Genomic DNA, 19,167 nt, shown 5'->3' on the forward strand with positions numbered 1-19,167 from the left:
CACACACACACACACACACACAACTGGAATGTATTTCTGCCACAGCTCTGTTTTCATGCCTTTCATGATATTCACAGAATGTGAATATTTGTGAATTCACAGATGGCTGAATGATATAACTGTTACTGTCTGTACATCAAACAAAAGCCAAAATGAAAACAATTCATTTCCATATTTCTTTTTTTTCAAGGGACAAGATGAGAAATGTATCATCCCCTGCTTTATACTGAGATGAAATTTTGCGCATTTGTCATTTGTCCTGTTCAGTATAAAAGTGAAATTCTATCAGTAACCCCAGAAACAAAATGTCACAAATAATATTACACTGAACATATATTTCATTTACAGATACAACTGAAGTTCAGCTGCTTAAATGGTTTTCAACACAATAACAGCCCCCACATATTGATTAAATGAAACAATTGTGTTTTCTTGCTCAAAAAAATGTATTACCTCCCTTATTGAAAAATCTGGCAAGAGCATCTTTCTTATCAAAATCTGGCCAAACCCATCATGGAGCCTGTTGAAAAGCCATTGTAGATCTTTGAATTGCAATTATTTAGCAGAACAAACCACTGCAGAAATGTCCCATGCTAAGCTTTAGTCCCCACCTGTTACTGTAAATATAAAAAGATCATTAAATCATAAACAGCCACCTCTGTGTCTGTCAACCCTGAGGCGGAATCTTTCCAAGAGGAAAACTTCAAAAGCTGAAATGAATTTTCTGTGCAAATGTTAATTACTTTTCAAGTTTGTAAGTACACATTTTTGTACTTGAAAATACTTTAAGAAATCCTTTAAGATATTTAATATCTATTTTTAAACAAAATGCTTTTGAGTAAATGATTATGGTTTAGATGAGGTCTGAGCTATCTGATCTTAGATCTTCCATCAGGGACAGAAAGTGACCTCAGCTGTCCATCCCCTCATTGTTCTGTCTGACAGGTTTATTGCCATGGTTTTTCGTGGAGTTACAGCCGTGATTTTCATAACTTTTTGTAACTGTATGCTGGGGTTATATTGTCCAAACTCTCTATAAATTACATGCTTTTTGCCAAGCATAAGATTTAGTTAAAAAGGTAGGTTTTAGCATGTCTGATAAACCAGGAGTTAATTAGTTATGACAACAACTGTAACACACTTAACCTAAGCTCATACCTAACACCTAAATTTGGATCTCACTCCTCACTCAGCAGTGAAAGTAAATACAAAATCCTAATAGACCTCATCATATTTTCCTGCCTAAGTTGGTTTAGGGATACAAGGGGTCATTATTTTGGAGAAGCACCTCTCAACAGCAGGAATGTGTCTCCTTTCAGTCAGCAGCACAAGCTCAATAGGGTCCACAAACTCTGACCTGCTCACAGAATGCCATTGATTTCCATTGTTGAAGAGATGCCACAGACAAAGCTGACCTGTTATTTCCTTTTGGAACAGATGCTTGCAAAACTGAAAAAGGCATGAGTTTGGGTGTTAAAATCCACCAAGAACAGACAAGGTTGAATGTGAATGTGTGAAGTTCAACAGGGGTAGTACAATGTTACCTTCAATACCTTGTAGACTATTATTCCTAATCTTCTTGAGAGCTACCAAATGTAATTGATGTATTAGTGCAGGTTATACATAATGTAATACACCATTGTGGTTACAGTATGTTGAGAGCATCTTTAGAGCATCGGGGCAACTTAGCCCAGCTTACTGGGGCCCACAAAGCATTTCTGCCTATAACTCCAATATATTGTATTGACTGAGACAATTTAACTATAATAGGAAAGTGGTCATATATTGCAAAGTGTGGTGTTTACTGAATCTGTCTCTCTGTATAGTGTAGTGGTGGGCCGCAAAAATGAAAGTGACAAAAAGAGAACCTAAATGGCTTATAAACTGAAGTCAGACAGAAGCAGTGTTTTTAAATGCTTACTGTGTTCCTCAGGTAGTGCTGAAGTCCTAATTTTGTTTAAATCACAGCTAGTGTAACACAGGACAGACCACCTGTGCCTACATCTGCATATAAAGACATTCACAGAAACACCACTTTGCTCTGACAGAAGGTTAACAAAACAGAACTACAGGCTATATTTAGGCCAATAAACAACATGCTGTCACTGTTATTTACATAGTGTGTGTTGATGTAGGAAGCATGTAAAAATTCATATTTTAATTGAGAATTAGTGCCAAGGATTAATCCCATTCTCAGATTCAACATAGAATTTCTATGCGTACAGGTTCAAGTGAGGCTTATATACTTTTAGCATTATTAAGACAGTTTCACCGATTTTCTGTTAATCAGGCAAAAACAAAATATACCATGCTCCCAAAACACTATTTAATCGGTGCAAGAAGATTTCCTTCACTGATTCATACCTGATTTGTCTGTTAAGTGGAATGTGGTACCTTGTGGAGCTCTTGTAAGCATTTTAAATGTGTATAACATTATTAAATTTGGGTGATACCATTTGGATCACTTTTGGGGGTGTTGAGAGATTCCCTGCTCTTGGATAAAAAAAATGAGGGAAAGAAAAAAAACTAAACAAAATGTAATATAAAGTTTGTCTTCCGGCTAACTTCACTGAGAGCCATATGGCAGTCCTGTTTGCAGTAATTATTACAGCAAACACATGTAGATTAATATTGGCTAGTTCTAGAGGCCTGGCTCAGAAATGACACAGCATGGGTCTAACACCTGGACTTTATTAATATGCATGACAACCTGCTTCCTTAATAAACAATATAATTCTAATAAACCGTTTAATATAAGGGCTGTCTCACAGAGGCTGTGCACCAAACAAAAAATGTGTTCCCTGCAAAGGCTGCTTGAAAGGTGGGAAGATGGTAGTGGCCATTTTAAGGAGCACTCCAATTCAATGTGAAACAGTCCCATGAAAGGGGCTTACTGGTGTCCTTTTTCCTAGATGGCACCTCTTTGAACCATTTACAGATCTGTTAGCAGGCAACCTACCAACCCACCTTATTTACTTATAAGTGTAGCTCTTTAGGGAATAAGGTGAAATGCTATACAAATAGCTAGCTTTTTGACTACATAAGCCTTTCTGTAACAAACAAACCACATACATACCAATATAGCCTTGGTAACATGCTAACACTTCATTTAAATTACGGTCCTATGCAATCCTTTTCTAAATTAAGTTTTGTCCTTTAAAAACCCCTTATTTATACAACCTCTATAAATCACTGAAATCATTACCATGGTCCATATCTGTGGGACCTCCTGATTGGTTGATACATGGTATGCATTTCTAGTAGGAAAACTACAACTTTTTTGAAAATATTTGGAGCCCAGCAGAAATGAATTTAACTATTGTATTTTAGTTTATTTATTGACATCTAGTTATAAATAGCTGGATTCTGAAGGCCTCTGTGCTGAACAGTATCTGTCCCTGAAATTGAATGTGATCTTAAGTGATTTTTAATTTTTTTTTTTTAATCTATGTGTGTTCGTTAATGTAAATAGCAAGTCTAAATGTTAATGGGGCATCCAGGTCTTAATCACCAGTTCACATCTCCTAATAACATATCTGCTTCAGTCATCTTATTTTCAATCAATTGTCATTGTCTAATTGTAATTGTGCTTGACAATTGTCTGTCTTGTGGGCAGCTATCGGTTAACAAGCCTCACCTGTATTAACAAACTCATTAAATACAGGTGTGTACTGTAAAACAGTTCGAAAACTATCACAACACGTATGGCTGCCAGCCTTCTCTTACATCTTAAGGGATTTGGACATTCCAGGTGAAGTTAATTCTGTTTTCTGAATTGGACAGTTTATGGAAAAGAATAATAAATGTATGAAAATCCATTTTATATATTTAGCTATGCCTGTATGTAGTTGCAGTCAAACAACTGAAATGGGAAGAAGGTGTCAGATTCCTTATGTATAGATATTTCTGTCCTCTAACATGTGTTTCTAAACAGACTGGTTTTTATCTGTAACAACACTACATCATTTTATCACTCTGCTAACAATTGCAGAAACCATGAAATCTAGTACAATAATTTAGTCCATGTGTCAAAGCCAGTAATTTCACCAAATATGATAGAACCCTTAATCCTGCACATAGACAAATTGAGAGACAGGCAAATACAGGAGTGACCACATAACATCCTCTCTGTGTGCCAGTGCTTCAGATTAGGGCAGCAATGAAATGAAAGGCTGTAATGTTGAAAAGAGAATATGTGCTACCGTCAAAGGTTCCCATTAAAATACAGGCTGACTTTGGATTTAATTGAAAATGGTACATGACAACTGCTCGTTAAATGAAGCGGTTTAGAGCCATGGTTTTTTATATTTAAATGGAGGTTTCAATCCTTAAATTTGAAACATATATATTCTACTGCCATCCTGTGGCAAAATATAGTACAGCCTACAATGTGAATGAAATGTCAGGCTCTTTTTCCTGCAATTCTCTACTAAAATGTTACAAGGCTTTGGAAGTAAATGGCTTCATGTCTAGCATGTCTAAACCACTGGCAAAAGTGTGGCTGGTTCAGAAAACTCCTGCTGTGTTGACTTGGACAATTTCTCTGAGTTGAATCAGTCACAAAGTTCAGTTCAGTTTGACATTAAGCTGAATTCATTCTCTTGACACTTCAGTTACCTATAGTGGCTGGCACCCGATATGAATTTGTCAGAATGGCTGTGAATAACATCTTAAATCCCGATATCCAGGTCATCTGTTCCCCTACTTGATACAGGAAACAATAGTTACATAGATATTTACGTACTGGATACATCTGAAATGTGTCAAATACAGTTTTGTATTTTGCATACATTTTAAAGGTCAATATGGTATCCTTTTGCCACCCCTTATATTTTGCAAATGGAATCAATTTATTAACCTGAAATTATATTATATTATATTATATCTTCCTTCCTGACCATTGTGGGCATGTTATAAGAGCTATATAACTTTGCAAACATAACATCCATAAAGTAGTAGAACTACAATACTATTTAGGTCTTTAGCATAAAATATTCCACCATATACTTGTAGCCATCCACAATATTGCATAATGAATTTTGATTTGATCATGCTATTAACTAAACAGTAATCTCTATTTGACATAAGTTCATTTGATCTGCTATAGAGTCATTATGAAAGAAGAGTGCTTTTGGAGGTATGTGTGTTATTATAAAGATTATATATAGCTAGCTTGTTATATACATCCCCCTTATACATAGTCAAGTCTCATTTATGTTGACCTGTAAGAAAAATTTCATCTATTATTTGGACTGGTCTATGTGGGTCGTCTGCAAACGGACATAAGATTTACTACTGTGTTTGTGTAAAACAATTTAAAGTAGCTCATTTGTTTGGGACCAAAAATCCCATAGCTCTGGGACCACAGGACATTGCAGCTGATATGCAAGACCAAAAGGACAAATAGTGCACAAGAACTAAGGCTGTCTCAACTTCACTTTGCTTACCAAGCATATGTCAGGTCACCCCCACTTGCAGCCTTACTACAGCCTTTCTGAGTCACACAGCTGGTTAGCAAAGTGACATCAGTTCCAACCTCATCATCTCATTTGGGTTGCTCTCTCCCCCACTGCATATTAGCCCCCCCCCCCCCCCCCCCCCCCCAACTAAGCACGCACACACACACAGTTTCAGAATGTTATGAATTTGTTATTTGCATAGCCTGTGTTTTTCCTTTTACTGTTCCACACAGTTATTAACTTAATACAGCAGACTGATTGTGAAACCTCCATATTAGGAATTAATCTCAATCAACAAAGATGATTAGCTATCCTTGTTACTAATTTGTTTAAGGGGCAAATATAGTCGACAATAATTTACAGACACATCTTTACTTATATCCGATTCTGAAAATAGTATTCATTTAGCAGCTGAAGCACATCTGACAGTGAATTCAGCTGGAGTCAAAATCAGCTTAAATAGTGTGTTCTCAGCATCGTGTTTGGGGAGAAGAACACTGGTGCATGTGAAGATTGCCGTCTTGTGGCACCATGACAAATTTTATCTAGATAAGACTTACTGCAGTCTTTCAGTCAATGCAGCAGTTATGAGAGCATACCCTCTGATCTATCCATCAATCAATCAACTTGGACTTGCTATAATATTCTCCTCTTAACAGGAGTCGTTGAATGCTGCAGAATGCATTCCATTAAAGCGATGAAAAGTAATAGAAAAAAACATGAAATGGAGACAGAGCAAAGATAACGTGTTGAACAAATCAATATAGTGGTAGTTTCAAAAACTATGAGATATGAACTACATTTAAGCTTTGCTTATTTGTAAACATGTACTAATGTGATACTTTACTCCTTGTTCAAGAGACAGCAGAAGAAAAGCACAAAGAAAAACTTTCCTGAGCATAAATAAAGCCAATTGTGAGTAGAAATATGGAAAATTCCCTCTCAGCCCCCTATCGACAACCAACGCTAAATTCCAATGACCTTATATTTTGGTGGATCAAGATAGTAAGCTTATCCACTACAGTGGTGGCCAGCAAGGACCATGGCAGTGAGTGATAAGCTCTACTTGCTGCTGCTATAGTTGTTGATATTAGTTAACTTAAATGGTAAAATGACCTGGCTGTTTTTCCATTTATCACTCTGTTCTGCTTGACCTCATCCATGGTGCAAAACAGGGTATAACAATACTTGTATTGTTTGTTTGCAGTGTTTTTCATTAACTTATCATTGCTGGATCCTAGACCTTTTGATGCTGCGTCTGTTTGAACTCATCTGTCTACACTACATGGCATAGGCATGAAGTGTCACTGATACAATTGTGCTGTTTTACATAACAAAACATTTAAATTAAGATTTAAGATTAATAATTAAGTCATGTAATTATTTTTCTATTTTTTTTTAAAGTAAGATTTTATTTGAGTGAAGCGCATTCAAGTCTCTCTAGTCTGGCTTTTAAAATCAGTATAGTACTTTTGTAGTTCCTGTTATTTGTATTATTTTTGTTTGTAAATATGTATGTATTTATTATACAATCACACTGTGCTTATTCACCAATAGACAGATTAAAGACACTATCTTAATTATAAACTTGAGCACAGGAGTGGCCTGTCATTGTAATACTGGACTGGGTAGGCAAATATTACAGCAATGATTTTAGTTACAATGGTTTTTGATTAACTTTTTTTTAACGAGGGAGTTGGTAGTGACCTGGGGCAGATTGGACTGATATCTGACTGGGTATGCTGTCCAAAGCTTGCAATTACTTCCTGTTAGATAGATCAAATGTAGAGAGGCACATTCACAAAATGTTTATTTCGAAATTCTATTTCTAATTGCTGCCAGTTTTTAAGTCATGCCAAGCTGTAACCAGAATCAGCCCAATTCGCTTATGCCAGATCTGGGCCAAAAACCTCAAGTACTCAGTCCAAGTGCAGCATGCCACAACCTCGAATCACGTGACTCTGCTGAACGCATGCTGGAATCAGTCCAGATGATGTTTGCCATGGGCAACGTTCAGCCGACGGCGCCAGTATTACACATGCTGACTGTTCAATGAGAATGTAAGTGTAGGAAAAAAAAATGCATTTATTTTTCAATGAATTTGCAAGGTCACTCACGGATTCTGTCACCGGCTATCTGATTTTACTGCTATACTCATGATCAACTAGGGAGCCTTGCAGGGCAAGTTTCTACTTGGGGTTTTAGCACGCTAGATGATTTATTCCTATTTTTGAACTAATACACTGTTCAGTTATAAACTTGTTTTTTCACTATGTACTCCTGCCACTTTCTCTGTGCAGCAATCATGTGGCTACCATGCGGCTTTCTCCCCTCCGGAAGGCCCCTCTTCAACTCTGCTAACGTCTGTTTGACAATTTGTTCGGCTGATGCTCCCAGTGCTGTACCACCCTGCTGGTCAGGGTTTACAGATGCACAATTGCTTTTCAACAGAACTGCATTCAAAAAACACTGAGCAGTACTATCAATTTCCTTGGGGGTCCTACACTAACACTCAGCCAGAATTGGCCAAGACTCACAGGCTAACTGGGCAGCAACAGAACAAATACCTGACCTGACAAAAGTATACAGTCAAATAGCCTGCTTAGTAGCTTTTTTGCTGTGTTCAGAGCAGTTGGTGCAGAAGGCATCAACTTATTTAGCATAATCAAACTTTAAGTATTTCGCAGAAAATATGCACCATAAACAGCCAGGAGCTTATTCAGTCGAGTGAGTGGCAATGTAGGCTACCATGAACTCGATCGTCCTTGTCCTTCAAAACTAAGCAATTGAAAAAAATGTTATTATGTATTATCTATTTTTCCAGCCAGATGCTGCCTATATACAGTACATGTCTGCTTTCCACAGTTCTTCATAATCATAGCAGAGAGAAGTCACAGGAGGTGTCACAAAAGAGGATGGAAATAGGGCGGTCCATGGGGAGACAATATAGCTGTAAAGTTATACTCGATGAGTGAAAAATTAATGTAATATAATGCAAAGAAGTAAATGAATAACTAACTTTGGAAAGCAACATGTGACATTTTTATGGAGATAGATTTCATGTTAAAAACAATTTAATTTCCGGAACTGGGTCCTACAGCTCATACAGCTTTACAGCATCATATATTGATGTTATAAATTTAATATCCTGATTTTTAAATGTTTTCTTTGATTTTTTTATGTTTAGTTAGTTGGTCATGTTAGCTGGAACTTGACCTTAAGAAGAACGGGGAGAGGGGGTGCAACTCTAAATTTCTTTTTTGTAACAATCCCAAGGTCGCCACAAAATTGAAGAGGATAACGAATCTAGAATGGCATGCGTGCAGGACACACAGTTAAAACTCGTACCCAATCAAATGTCTGCAGGAAAAACAATTGCTCGTTTTTTCTGCCTTTAATAAATCCCGCACCACCTTGATTCTACTTCATAATAAAGCGGGCAGAAGGTAATACTGATTCAGGGTCTGCATTCGAATCAACACTTTATCGAGACTCAAGCTTTTTCGCTCACGTCATACTAACTTGTTCTATTCCTCCCGTAACAACATTAACCAATAGAAATTAAGATTGGGATTTCATAGGGTAATATACCAATAGCATTCTTGGAGTGCGTTGCCACAGAGGTGACGTCTGCTAAGTTGTTTTCCAATAAAAATACGACTATCTTTGATTGACGTCTTAATGGCGCATTGAAACAAACCGGAGCTCTGAAACAAACTACACAATCCAGTCTAATGAATTGTTTTGGATTGGTGGGACCGCTAGCGCAATCAAGTTTGTTTGGTAGCAGAAAGGAAACAGGCACGCTTTCTTTCTTCGGCACTCGTGATAGCTAACAAGCTAACAGCATAATTACCCACGGGAATTATTAGCGGGGTAGCTACGTTTTTAACACCGGGGACAGTTTCTGTTTTCTGTGTGTAAGGTAGGTGACTATATATTTTTTTTTACAGTTTTTGCAAAGTCGCTTTTGGCTGTACCGAGCCAGAACGACTAACGTTACCTAATGCTAGTCTGCAAAATAGTTAGCTAATTTGACGACGCGCGTGCAAGTTTGTGGGAGAATTTTCTAATGTCAGACTAATATTAGACATCTAGCTAGCTTATAACAACTTTCATGACTTGAACTGGAATTTCTGTTTGTGTAGCGGTCGTAATCTTGCAGGTAATGTTACCACTAACACGGGGGAGGGGTTGAGCTAGATAGCTAGCTAACTGTAGCTGGCTAGCTAGCTACCTGGCTGCACAATGGGGGAAATTTTGAGGAAAACGATTTACTATAAAAAGACTGAATGCAGCTGCAGGTGAAAATTGAGTGTGAAATGTAAGATGTCAATTTACCTAGGTGGTTGTCGGGGTTTTGATGATGTTAACAAGGTTTGTAGCGTTCCCTTGTATAATTTACGTTTGTTGGTACGTCTAGCCTAGACAATGGAACTAGCCTGCTAGTGTTGAAGCACTTACCTAAGCAGCTGGGTACCGACCAGCGCGGTAATACCCTTTGTTTTCAAACGGTTAGCTACTTCTGTTTCTAGGTGTCTTCGAAATGACTGAATGCGCGCGAACTGGTACAGATATGTGAATATGAATATATGAATGTAATGTCCTTTTCTTTACCTTGCTCGCATATAGTTTGTCTGCGGTATGTGTGGGTTGTCTTACAGACGAATATTTTTAACATTGTTATGACATACATGTTCTTGTCCAGAATGACATGCGTACATTCATCATTACAAGGGTCTTGTTTGTCTCAGTATGCAAGTCAACAGAGGACCTCGCCCTGAACATCAGAATCACGGACCACCCAGACAACAACAGAACCCCCAAGACCACCAGAAAAAAGCAGCGGTTGCTAACAGCAATGGGCAGCATGCAGAGGGCAGTGAGCAACCAAGTCCAAGTAAGCTTTTTTGCATTTTATTTTTTTTTTTTGGGAAGGATTTTTTTGTTTTATTGTGTCTGTAATCTGTGTATGACATATAATTTGTGTCCTCTCTAGATTCTTCCTTGACCATTGATCTGCAGAGTTTCCGAAAGCCTGGTGAGAAGGCTTACACCCAGCGCAGCAGACTGTTTGTGGGGAATCTGCCAGCTGGGGTCACTGAGCAGGAGGTTGAGAAACTCTTCTCAAAGTATGGAAAGTCTTCAGAAATTTTCATCAACAAGGACAGGGGCTTTGGCTTCATTAGACTGGTAAGTTATTTGCTCAAGTGCAGGTCCTCAGAGTCTGTTCTGACATGGAGAAATGTTTGAATTGTGCTAAAATCATGTTCTACCTATAGGAGTCCAGAACCTTGGCGGAGATCGCCAAAGCGGAGCTTGACGACACACCGTTCAGGGGCAGGCAGTTGCGTGTGCGCTTTGCGACTCATGGAGCTGCCCTTTCTGTGAAGAACCTGCCTCAGTTCATTTCCAATGAGCTGCTGGAAGAGGCTTTCTCCATCTTTGGGCAGATTGAAAGGGCCATTGTAATTGTGGACGACCGGGGCAGACCCACAGGGAAGGGGATTGTAGAGTTTGCAGCCAAACCAGCTGCTAGGAAAGCCCTGGATAGGTGTGCTGATGGTGCCTTCTTACTGACTGCGTAAGTCTTCCCAGCTTCAGTTTTTTTTTTTTTTTTTCTTCAGGGAATTTGTGTAATGGTGTTGTCTCAGAATGGTGATATGTGCAATTAATAATGGGCATTTTAGGATGCGCAGTGATTCATAAAGGGTGGAATTTTAGACATTTTTGAAATACAGAACAGCCAGCAATTTTATATTGGTTGTGTTGTTTTCAAAATTAACATATACTAAATTTATACCCATTTAAAGGTTTCCCAGACCTGTGACAGTGGAACCCTTGGAACAATTTGATGAAGATGAGGGTCTGCCAGAGAAAATAATTAACAAAAACCAGCAGTACCACAAGTGAGTAATACAGGTGTTTGATATGCAGAGCATAGTCAAGATTTCAGACTGCCAGGTTTGCATTGGGACTGATTTTCTACAACACAGGCAATTAAGATGATGACTGCAGGCACACACAGGGTGGAATCTTAAAGTTGTTTTTTTCCTTCATTTTTGACCACTTCAGTGTTTATCCTGATGATTTGAAAGCTTCAGAAAGAAGTTGAACATATCTGTATTAATTTAACAAATTAACAGACTGCAACAGAGAGGTTTATTAGAGTTATCTGGAGTCATTGGATCATCATGGGATGTACAAGTGAATCTCTCTGTTGTGTGCATTAAATACGTAAGATTTACAGTATGTTGACATTTGTCTGGCATGTTATGTATGTCAGAGTGAAGAGGGGTTCTGACACATTTGCAGTACTTTGCTTTATTGCCATCTAGCAGATGGTCTTATGCAGAGCGACTTACTAAATGCATTTAATGAAGCAGAATGAAAAGTTGCACAATACCTCCGTGTATACTGCGGACCAGGCTCTGGTCACATCCTTTCAGCTTTTTGATATGATACTGGAGGTGGTCAAATTATGTTTTCAGTAATACTACTGTGTATTTTCCATGGTAGTTTTTCGAGAGTGTATAAAAATTGGAGCATCAATGCTCCATTGGCAGGGGAGACCGTTGTATGATATTACTTGTGATAAGTTTTTAGCATAATGGTTCACAGAGGATGCATCTGTTTGGTACACCCATTTTTTTGACTGATTTGTTTAGGGAGCGGGAGCAACCGCCACGATTCGCCCAGCCTGGGACGTTTGAGTATGAGTACGCTATGCGCTGGAAGGCCTTAATGGAGATGGAGAAGCAGCAGTATGAGCAGGTGGAGAGGAACATCAAGGAGGCGCAGGAGAAACTGGAGGCTGAGATGGAGGCCGCACGGCACGAGCACCAGGTCATGCTGATGAGGCAGGGTGAGTGTGGTCTTGGTGTACGTATTACATATGGTACAAGCTAAGCAGAGGGTCTGACCCATGGGGACAACGTTACCCTGATGTAGTCAGAACCTTTAACAGCAATGTTATGGCATTACTGTCTAGAGTAAGATTTCATGAGCAAATGAGGGTCTGTCAACAGCCACTGAAAGTATAATGTGCCAATCATTTGCTGTAAACTCTTGGCATTTCATGGAAAATCTAGTAGCAAGACTGTAGTGGAATTAGGAGGATAATTTAAAAAAGGAACACCAAGAAGATAATGCACACAGAAAACAAGGAATTTGTTAAGCTTTGGCATGAGGGTGTAGTTAATCCATCCACAGACTGCTACCACTACAAAAACAATAGCTGGGGAACCGGTGGAATAAAATGAATAGGTGCAACCTGTTAATGCATAAAGTGCTTTGTAATCATATGGGGCTGCATCACTGATGAATCGGAGGTGCACTGTGGCTCCAAAATAGTCACAGAGCGCTCTGACAGAATAAGATTCCTTGATTTCTAAACTTATTCAATGTGACGGCCCTGGTTTCCCAGACTCTGGCAATAGCATACCGCTAACAAATGTCAACACACACAGTAAATATAAAGGGGTAGAACTGACCCTTAAAACAACAGTCCAGCCCTGCAGACATGTAGACCATGCGTGCGCAATCTCCCCCAGATCTGCTGAGACGCCAGGAGGAGCTGAGGAGGATGGAGGAGCTCCACAACCAGGAGCTGCAGAAGCGCAAGCAGATCGAGCTGCGGCAGGAGGAGGAGCGGCGCCGTCGCGAGGAGGAGATGAGGATGCACAATGAGGAGATGATGAGGAGGCAGCAGGAGGGCTTTAAGGGCAACTTCCCTGAGAATGTGAGTCTCTAGGTTTAGCCTCGCTGTCACCTTGTTTTGGCCTCCTCAGGCTAGCCGCTGTTTGGCATGTCACTGCAAAATGTAGTATGATGCACGTGCCATTTGTCTTCCTCCCACAACCAACCAAATGGACAATTTGCTCAATAACCCGATGGCTCCACTGGTGTCTGTAATAAAACTGTCAGCTTTCATTTGAGACTGTACTTCATTGACTTGGACCATTGGATATGTAGGCGAAGACGTAAGCTAAGTACATTGAGTTGTGCTCATAATGTGCATGATAACAGAAAGGCAATTCCTTAATTTTATCAGTTATTGTTTAATTCATTTACTGCAAAACTCTTAGTCACATTTAAAGACAAAACAAATGCACTTTTTGCATGCAGTAAGCAACAGTAGGCAGCATTGTAGGAATTTGTGTGGCTGACTAACTGTGCTTTGCTGTTTCTAGAGGGAGCAGGACATGAGGATGCATATGGGAGGTGAGTGTCCTTTGTGTGCTTATGAAGAAGTGTCTGGTTTTCACTGTGCTGGTCCTGACTGTGTCTTGACTGTGCTGGCTGTCTTGTTTCCAGGTCAGGGAATGGGAATGAACAGAAACGCCATGGGAGGGAACCCTGTGCCGGCGGGAACTGGAAACATGCCTGCCGAGGCAGCGCCTTTAATGGTAATACCACCAAGCTCAAAATCCTACAGTTGTGCTCATACCAGCAGAGCCTGTGAGAATGTAGTTGCAGAAGTATATTTTTACACTTACTGTTCCAGATTTTTCATGTTTAGACTAGAGGGGCAAAATTGTGATTTTTAGTCTTCGAGAGAGCAGGCCATATAGCTTAAACCTGTATGATTGCTGCAGTTGTGTTGTACATCTCAACAGTCCCGTGAAACTACTTCAGTCATGCAATTATGTTGCATGGCAATCCTTTATCCCCTACTACAGTTTTGTGTGTACAACATAATACAGACAGATCTACTCTGGTACGGCAACAAAATATGCTTGATTCACCTGCCGCTTTAGTAATGTGCTATTCAGTATTCCTCCAACATTAGACTTGTTAGTCTATGCATTAATGAGTATTTATGTGTTAATTTTAGGTAGCCAGCTAACACTAGCTTGGAAGCACTGGTGTAAACTAGGCAAATTATGTCATGGTGTCCTAATTATGGGGTGGCAGTGTATCATAGTGGTTAAGGAGCAGGACTTGTGACCGAAAGGTTGCCGGTTCGATTCCCTACTGGGGCACTGCTGCCATTCCTTTGGGCAAGATACTTTACCCACGATCGCCTCAATAAATATCCAGTTGTATTAATGGGTAACATTGTTAAAAACTGTAACTGATGTAAGTCGCTCTGGATAAGGGTGTCTGTGTATATTGTAGCATATATTGGTTTTGTAGCCTGCCTTGATTATTTTACTGGTCTTAAATTGTTACCGGCTCAGTGACTAGACATCATTACATGTAATAATTGGTGCAAACAGTGTTAGTTGTTGTAAACATTTCACGTTAATGGTATAACAGCTGGTTCAAAGTTCAGTTTCCATTGGAGGAACACACAAGAACAGTGATGAAAAAGGGTAATTCTAACATGGTGGAGCACAAAATGTTTGAGGGGAAAAAAGTTAAAAAGGGCGTAGAAACAAGTGGTGGAGATGAAGGCTTCTTAATGAAAAGGGGGAGGGGGGGTTATAGGTAGGTCATTCTTGCCACACGATAAGGATAGGCTTGGGATCTGTCACACATCAATGAATACACACAAGCCTCTCAAAACTCACTGGAAATGTCATTTAAATCCAGATGACTTGACAGTTACTTGCCTTTTGTAACTGCTTTTTTTAGGTGTGCACGTCGTGTGTGGTGTGTTAGGTAACGTAATGTGATTTCAGGCAGGTCAGATTCTCCGTAGGTGTAAATTGGGAAGAAATGAAGGGTAATTGAATAGGGGATGCTTCTTGTGAATTCAGATTTGATCAGTGCCGGTTGTCGGATGCTGCCATTAAAAAGGATCATTGGGCTCTGAGGCAGCTTGTCAAAACCCCCATCTTAACATGTTCTCATGTGTTTTATTCCTCTCTGGGACTTCAGCCGGGAGCAGGGAACAACGCAATGGCAGGAGGTCAGGCCGGGTTCCCAAGAGGCCCCCCAGGACCTGCTGACTTTGGTCCCAACAAACGCCGCAGATTCTGAGAAACATCCCTTTTGTGTTTTTTTTTTTTTTTTTGGTAACTTTTGTTCTCCCACTGTACAATATTTTAAATTTCATATTCTGGATTACTCCTTTTATGCATCAGTTTTTGAAATTGTATGGGGACTGTGTTTTTAATTGAATTGAACTTTGATGTAGGGTTACCTCATCTGGTGTTAGCTGACATCAATTCACTTGTTCCATGGTTAAAATCCCATATTATTTGTAGATTTTTTTTTCTTTAATACCATTTTTGTTTTATTCTTTTGCAGTAATTCTTATTTTGTATAGCCCCCCCCCCCAACACTGTACATTTATATAGGATTGTTACTTTCATTTCCTTGTCATGCTCACTTTAAAATATCTGCTTTTCATTACATTGAATAAATGCATAAAATACTGTGTCACCATTGTCTTTACATAATGAGATACTTAGTGATCCAGTTATGTTTTGCAGCATTGACTCCATTTTAGCCATTGATTACCGTAAATAAAGAAGCTGGTACTCACTCGATAAGAAGTCAGGGTTGGGAGGGACATGTTGAAAATGTATTCGAATATCTGACTATAATAAACAAATAGTCTTACATTTTTCCTTAATGTCTAAATTTGACAATTTCACGTACATCAGAACTACCCATTTTGGAGTTGAAGAATATAATTATTTTTCCCACTTTTGGGTTTAGCATACACTGGCTACTTTTGGAGTGATTATATTTGTCTTGGTGCTTTATGTCCACAACAGTTCAATATTTGTGTGTTTTGATGACATTTTCTGGCTTCTAACTGGTGCTCCAAAGTGTTGTCTTGAGGTGCTATTGTGGTCGTATCTTGGAAAGATTCTTCTGGAGGTTGTCTGTCTAGGATAGATTCCACAATGAATCTTAAAAACAACAGAAATGAACAACTTAAAGTTTACAAATAAATTTTTAAAGGGGAAGGCATCCAACATGAGCAGAAATGGAAAACATACCTGTAGGCTCACCTGACTGTTTCTTCAATGTGCCTGTTGTCCTTGACTGATATTTCCCTCCATGTGGTACACTGCAGAATGTTTGAAGTATTTTCCATCTCTTGGCTGGACACAACATGGTTTTCTAGATCACACTGCAGTAATGTAAAAAAGGTGACTTGCAGAGTTCACACCACTTACAGTATATGAATACTGTCATTTTGCATAAGCACATGCTGGTTACCTTATTCCCCAAAAGAACACAAGGTATTGGCAGTCCATCTCTGGTCAGAATTTCAGAATCCACAGCTTTCTTCAGTAAGGTGCAGTATTGGAAGGATTTGTAATTGGTCAAATCAAACATTATGATACAAGCATCCGCTTCTTTATAAAAAGCTCTTGTTAGAGGTAAGGTGTCCTCTTGTCCTGATAGGGGAGAGGATGGGAAGTTTACACTATGTTTATACTAAAATATTCAACTGTCCAAAATTTAACAAAACATAGTGATGTATTTAAAGAGGACATGCTTCATGAATTATAGTTACAGTTTTAAATTCTTCATAATTTCATTTGTTTTTTAGATCAATTAATCCATTTATGTGTTAAACAGATGTGCAAACATCATTACTTATACAAAAGTAATCACCCATCTTATTTTCTTTTAGATTTTAACCATTTTGTGTTCTTTCACCTTACAAAAGCTAAGATTGTATTTCAGTTGTTTTACAAAAATGTATTTGAAGCACACTGGTGATTTTAGTTTTAAAATTTGTTAATCATAGTTATGGGTGGATGTTTTGCAGTGACTGGAATTTGTGCTCAGTTGTATGAAATTTGACTATTGCATCATGCTGGATTACTGTCATTCATAAAGTTTTGTACCCCATGTTGTATCATACCTCGCATTTCCTGTATGCGTTTTTTTTCATTTGGAAAGAACTATTAACAAAATATTGTCTTCTCTCAAGTAGTTTCCACCTGTTTCCACCTTGTAGAGTCAATTTAAACTCATCAGATGTGGTCATATTGAGGTTAAGGGGCAGTGATTACTTTTACTACAGCCAGCTGAAGACAACTGAGTGACAACTGTAATACCTCAAATAAACATATTAATAAATTCAAGCTCAGAGTCTAAGCCCAATTAGGATAAGAGTTCATCTGTTACATTTGAAAGTCTGGATGGTTTGTTTGTACTTTAAGTGGTGAGCTTTTAGCATATAGTGGCTGAATCTATGTGAGACTGAGGGACACTGATCTTTGGGACTTCCACATGTGTGGAGTAAATTATAAATTAATATCTCTTATAAATTAGTATCATTTTGCCCTGAAACAGAGAGTCTTCAAAGTGGCATACTATGCATAACTACTACCACAACCACTAACAATAATGATAAAAATGTTACTCTGGATTTTTCATTGCATTCGGATGGTACCTCACTTCCCATGGCTTTGCAATTTGCATTGTCCATTTGCAAAGTGAAAGCAGAAGATATCTTGCAGCACAAGGTGAGCTCAGTGTCAAACTGAGTGGTTACCTTCATATCTGTCTTGGCTGGTTGAACACTACACAGAATGCACTGGGAGTTTAGGCCTCATATTATGTTGGCAATTGCAAGTATCTGCTGAGTTCATTTTTGCATATTACAGTTTACAGTACAAAATATTGTGTGTGAAATTACCATTTGCTTTGTTTTGACATTTCTTTAAGACATCTCTGTATGAGACATTATTGTAACTCAGTTTTACACATAAAATTCAGTCTCTTGCAAATATGTTGGTTATACATTTATCTGTACCTTGTATATCCCAGAACTGCAGCCTCACGGTATGATCACTGGACCATTCAACTGTTTTCACAGCAAAGTCCACTACACAAAGAGATAAATAGCATACATTAATGTGCATGACTATTAATGAAAAACACAAGTCCAATATTAGTCTGAAAATGTATTACATACCTCCAATGGTGACTTTGTATCCTTCACTGAAAATGCCATTGACATACTGCCGAACAAAGGATGTTTTACCTACTTTTGACTGTCCGATTACTATTATTTTGAACAGCTGATCCGATGGCATTGCTATATTATGTAAACCCTTCTTGAGATTGCTTTTTTCAGACCTGTGGTAGATACCTATGCTGAACCAGAAATATATGCTCTCTACTCCCGACTGAACCTACAACTTCAGCTACAACTGCTTGTGTACAAATGAGACAAGCAGTTAACAATTCATTCCAAAGGTTACTGCCACTCCCCGTAACCCGGTGCTCTGACCAATCGAGATCACGCGGTTATAAAATATGGACGACTACCATGCACAAGACTTTTTTTATTGTGCAGTTACTGTTACTGTCACAATACAACTACGCCCATTTCCCCAGGTTTGTCAACTCAAGCAAGGCCATTGTTACTGTCACGACAAGACTCGGTTTATTTCCCCAGGTGTGTCAATTTCATTTTTCTTGCTTGAATTTATATTACTGCTACATGACATTAATGTATTTCAAGCAAGAATAATGAACATAACCATTTTCTCAACCATTAATCTGTGCGCTGAAAAGACTGGTTAACAGCTTCGACAAAAGTACAACAGCAAACAACCATACAAATAAATTCATGAAGCAGGCTTTATTTAAACCACTTATAGACAGGGTAGGACCAAATAAAACCCATATTAAATGTACAATTATAGTAACTATAGTTATATATAATTGTCTGAGAAATCATGACACCAAGAAGGCATTGTAAAAAGCAACATTTCATTTTACAGAAAGACTCACACATAAAAAGCACTAGCAAAACGATAAACATTGCAGTACAGTTGCTCCA

At 38.6% G+C, this 19,167-nt stretch overlaps 1 protein-coding gene across 1 annotated transcript; it reads left to right on the forward strand.

The window, feature by feature from the left end:
* The first annotated feature begins 9,225 nt into the window (after nucleotides 1-9,225).
* Nucleotides 9,226-15,433, forward strand: nono (non-POU domain containing, octamer-binding). The gene is made up of 10 exons (XM_036524707.1): nucleotides 9,226-9,384; nucleotides 10,214-10,359; nucleotides 10,459-10,652; nucleotides 10,742-11,043; nucleotides 11,273-11,368; nucleotides 12,128-12,324; nucleotides 13,013-13,200; nucleotides 13,652-13,682; nucleotides 13,776-13,867; nucleotides 15,285-15,433. Exons 2-10 carry the CDS (start codon nucleotides 10,215-10,217, stop codon nucleotides 15,384-15,386), a joined length of 1,347 nt encoding a protein of 448 aa, XP_036380600.1. The 5' UTR covers nucleotides 9,226-9,384; nucleotide 10,214; the 3' UTR covers nucleotides 15,387-15,433.
* Nucleotides 15,434-19,167: the final 3,734 nt, after the last annotated feature.

The sequence above is a fragment of the Megalops cyprinoides genome, chromosome 3, assembly GCF_013368585.1.
Source record: "Megalops cyprinoides isolate fMegCyp1 chromosome 3, fMegCyp1.pri, whole genome shotgun sequence".
Classification (NCBI taxonomy): domain Eukaryota; kingdom Metazoa; phylum Chordata; class Actinopteri; order Elopiformes; family Megalopidae; genus Megalops; species Megalops cyprinoides.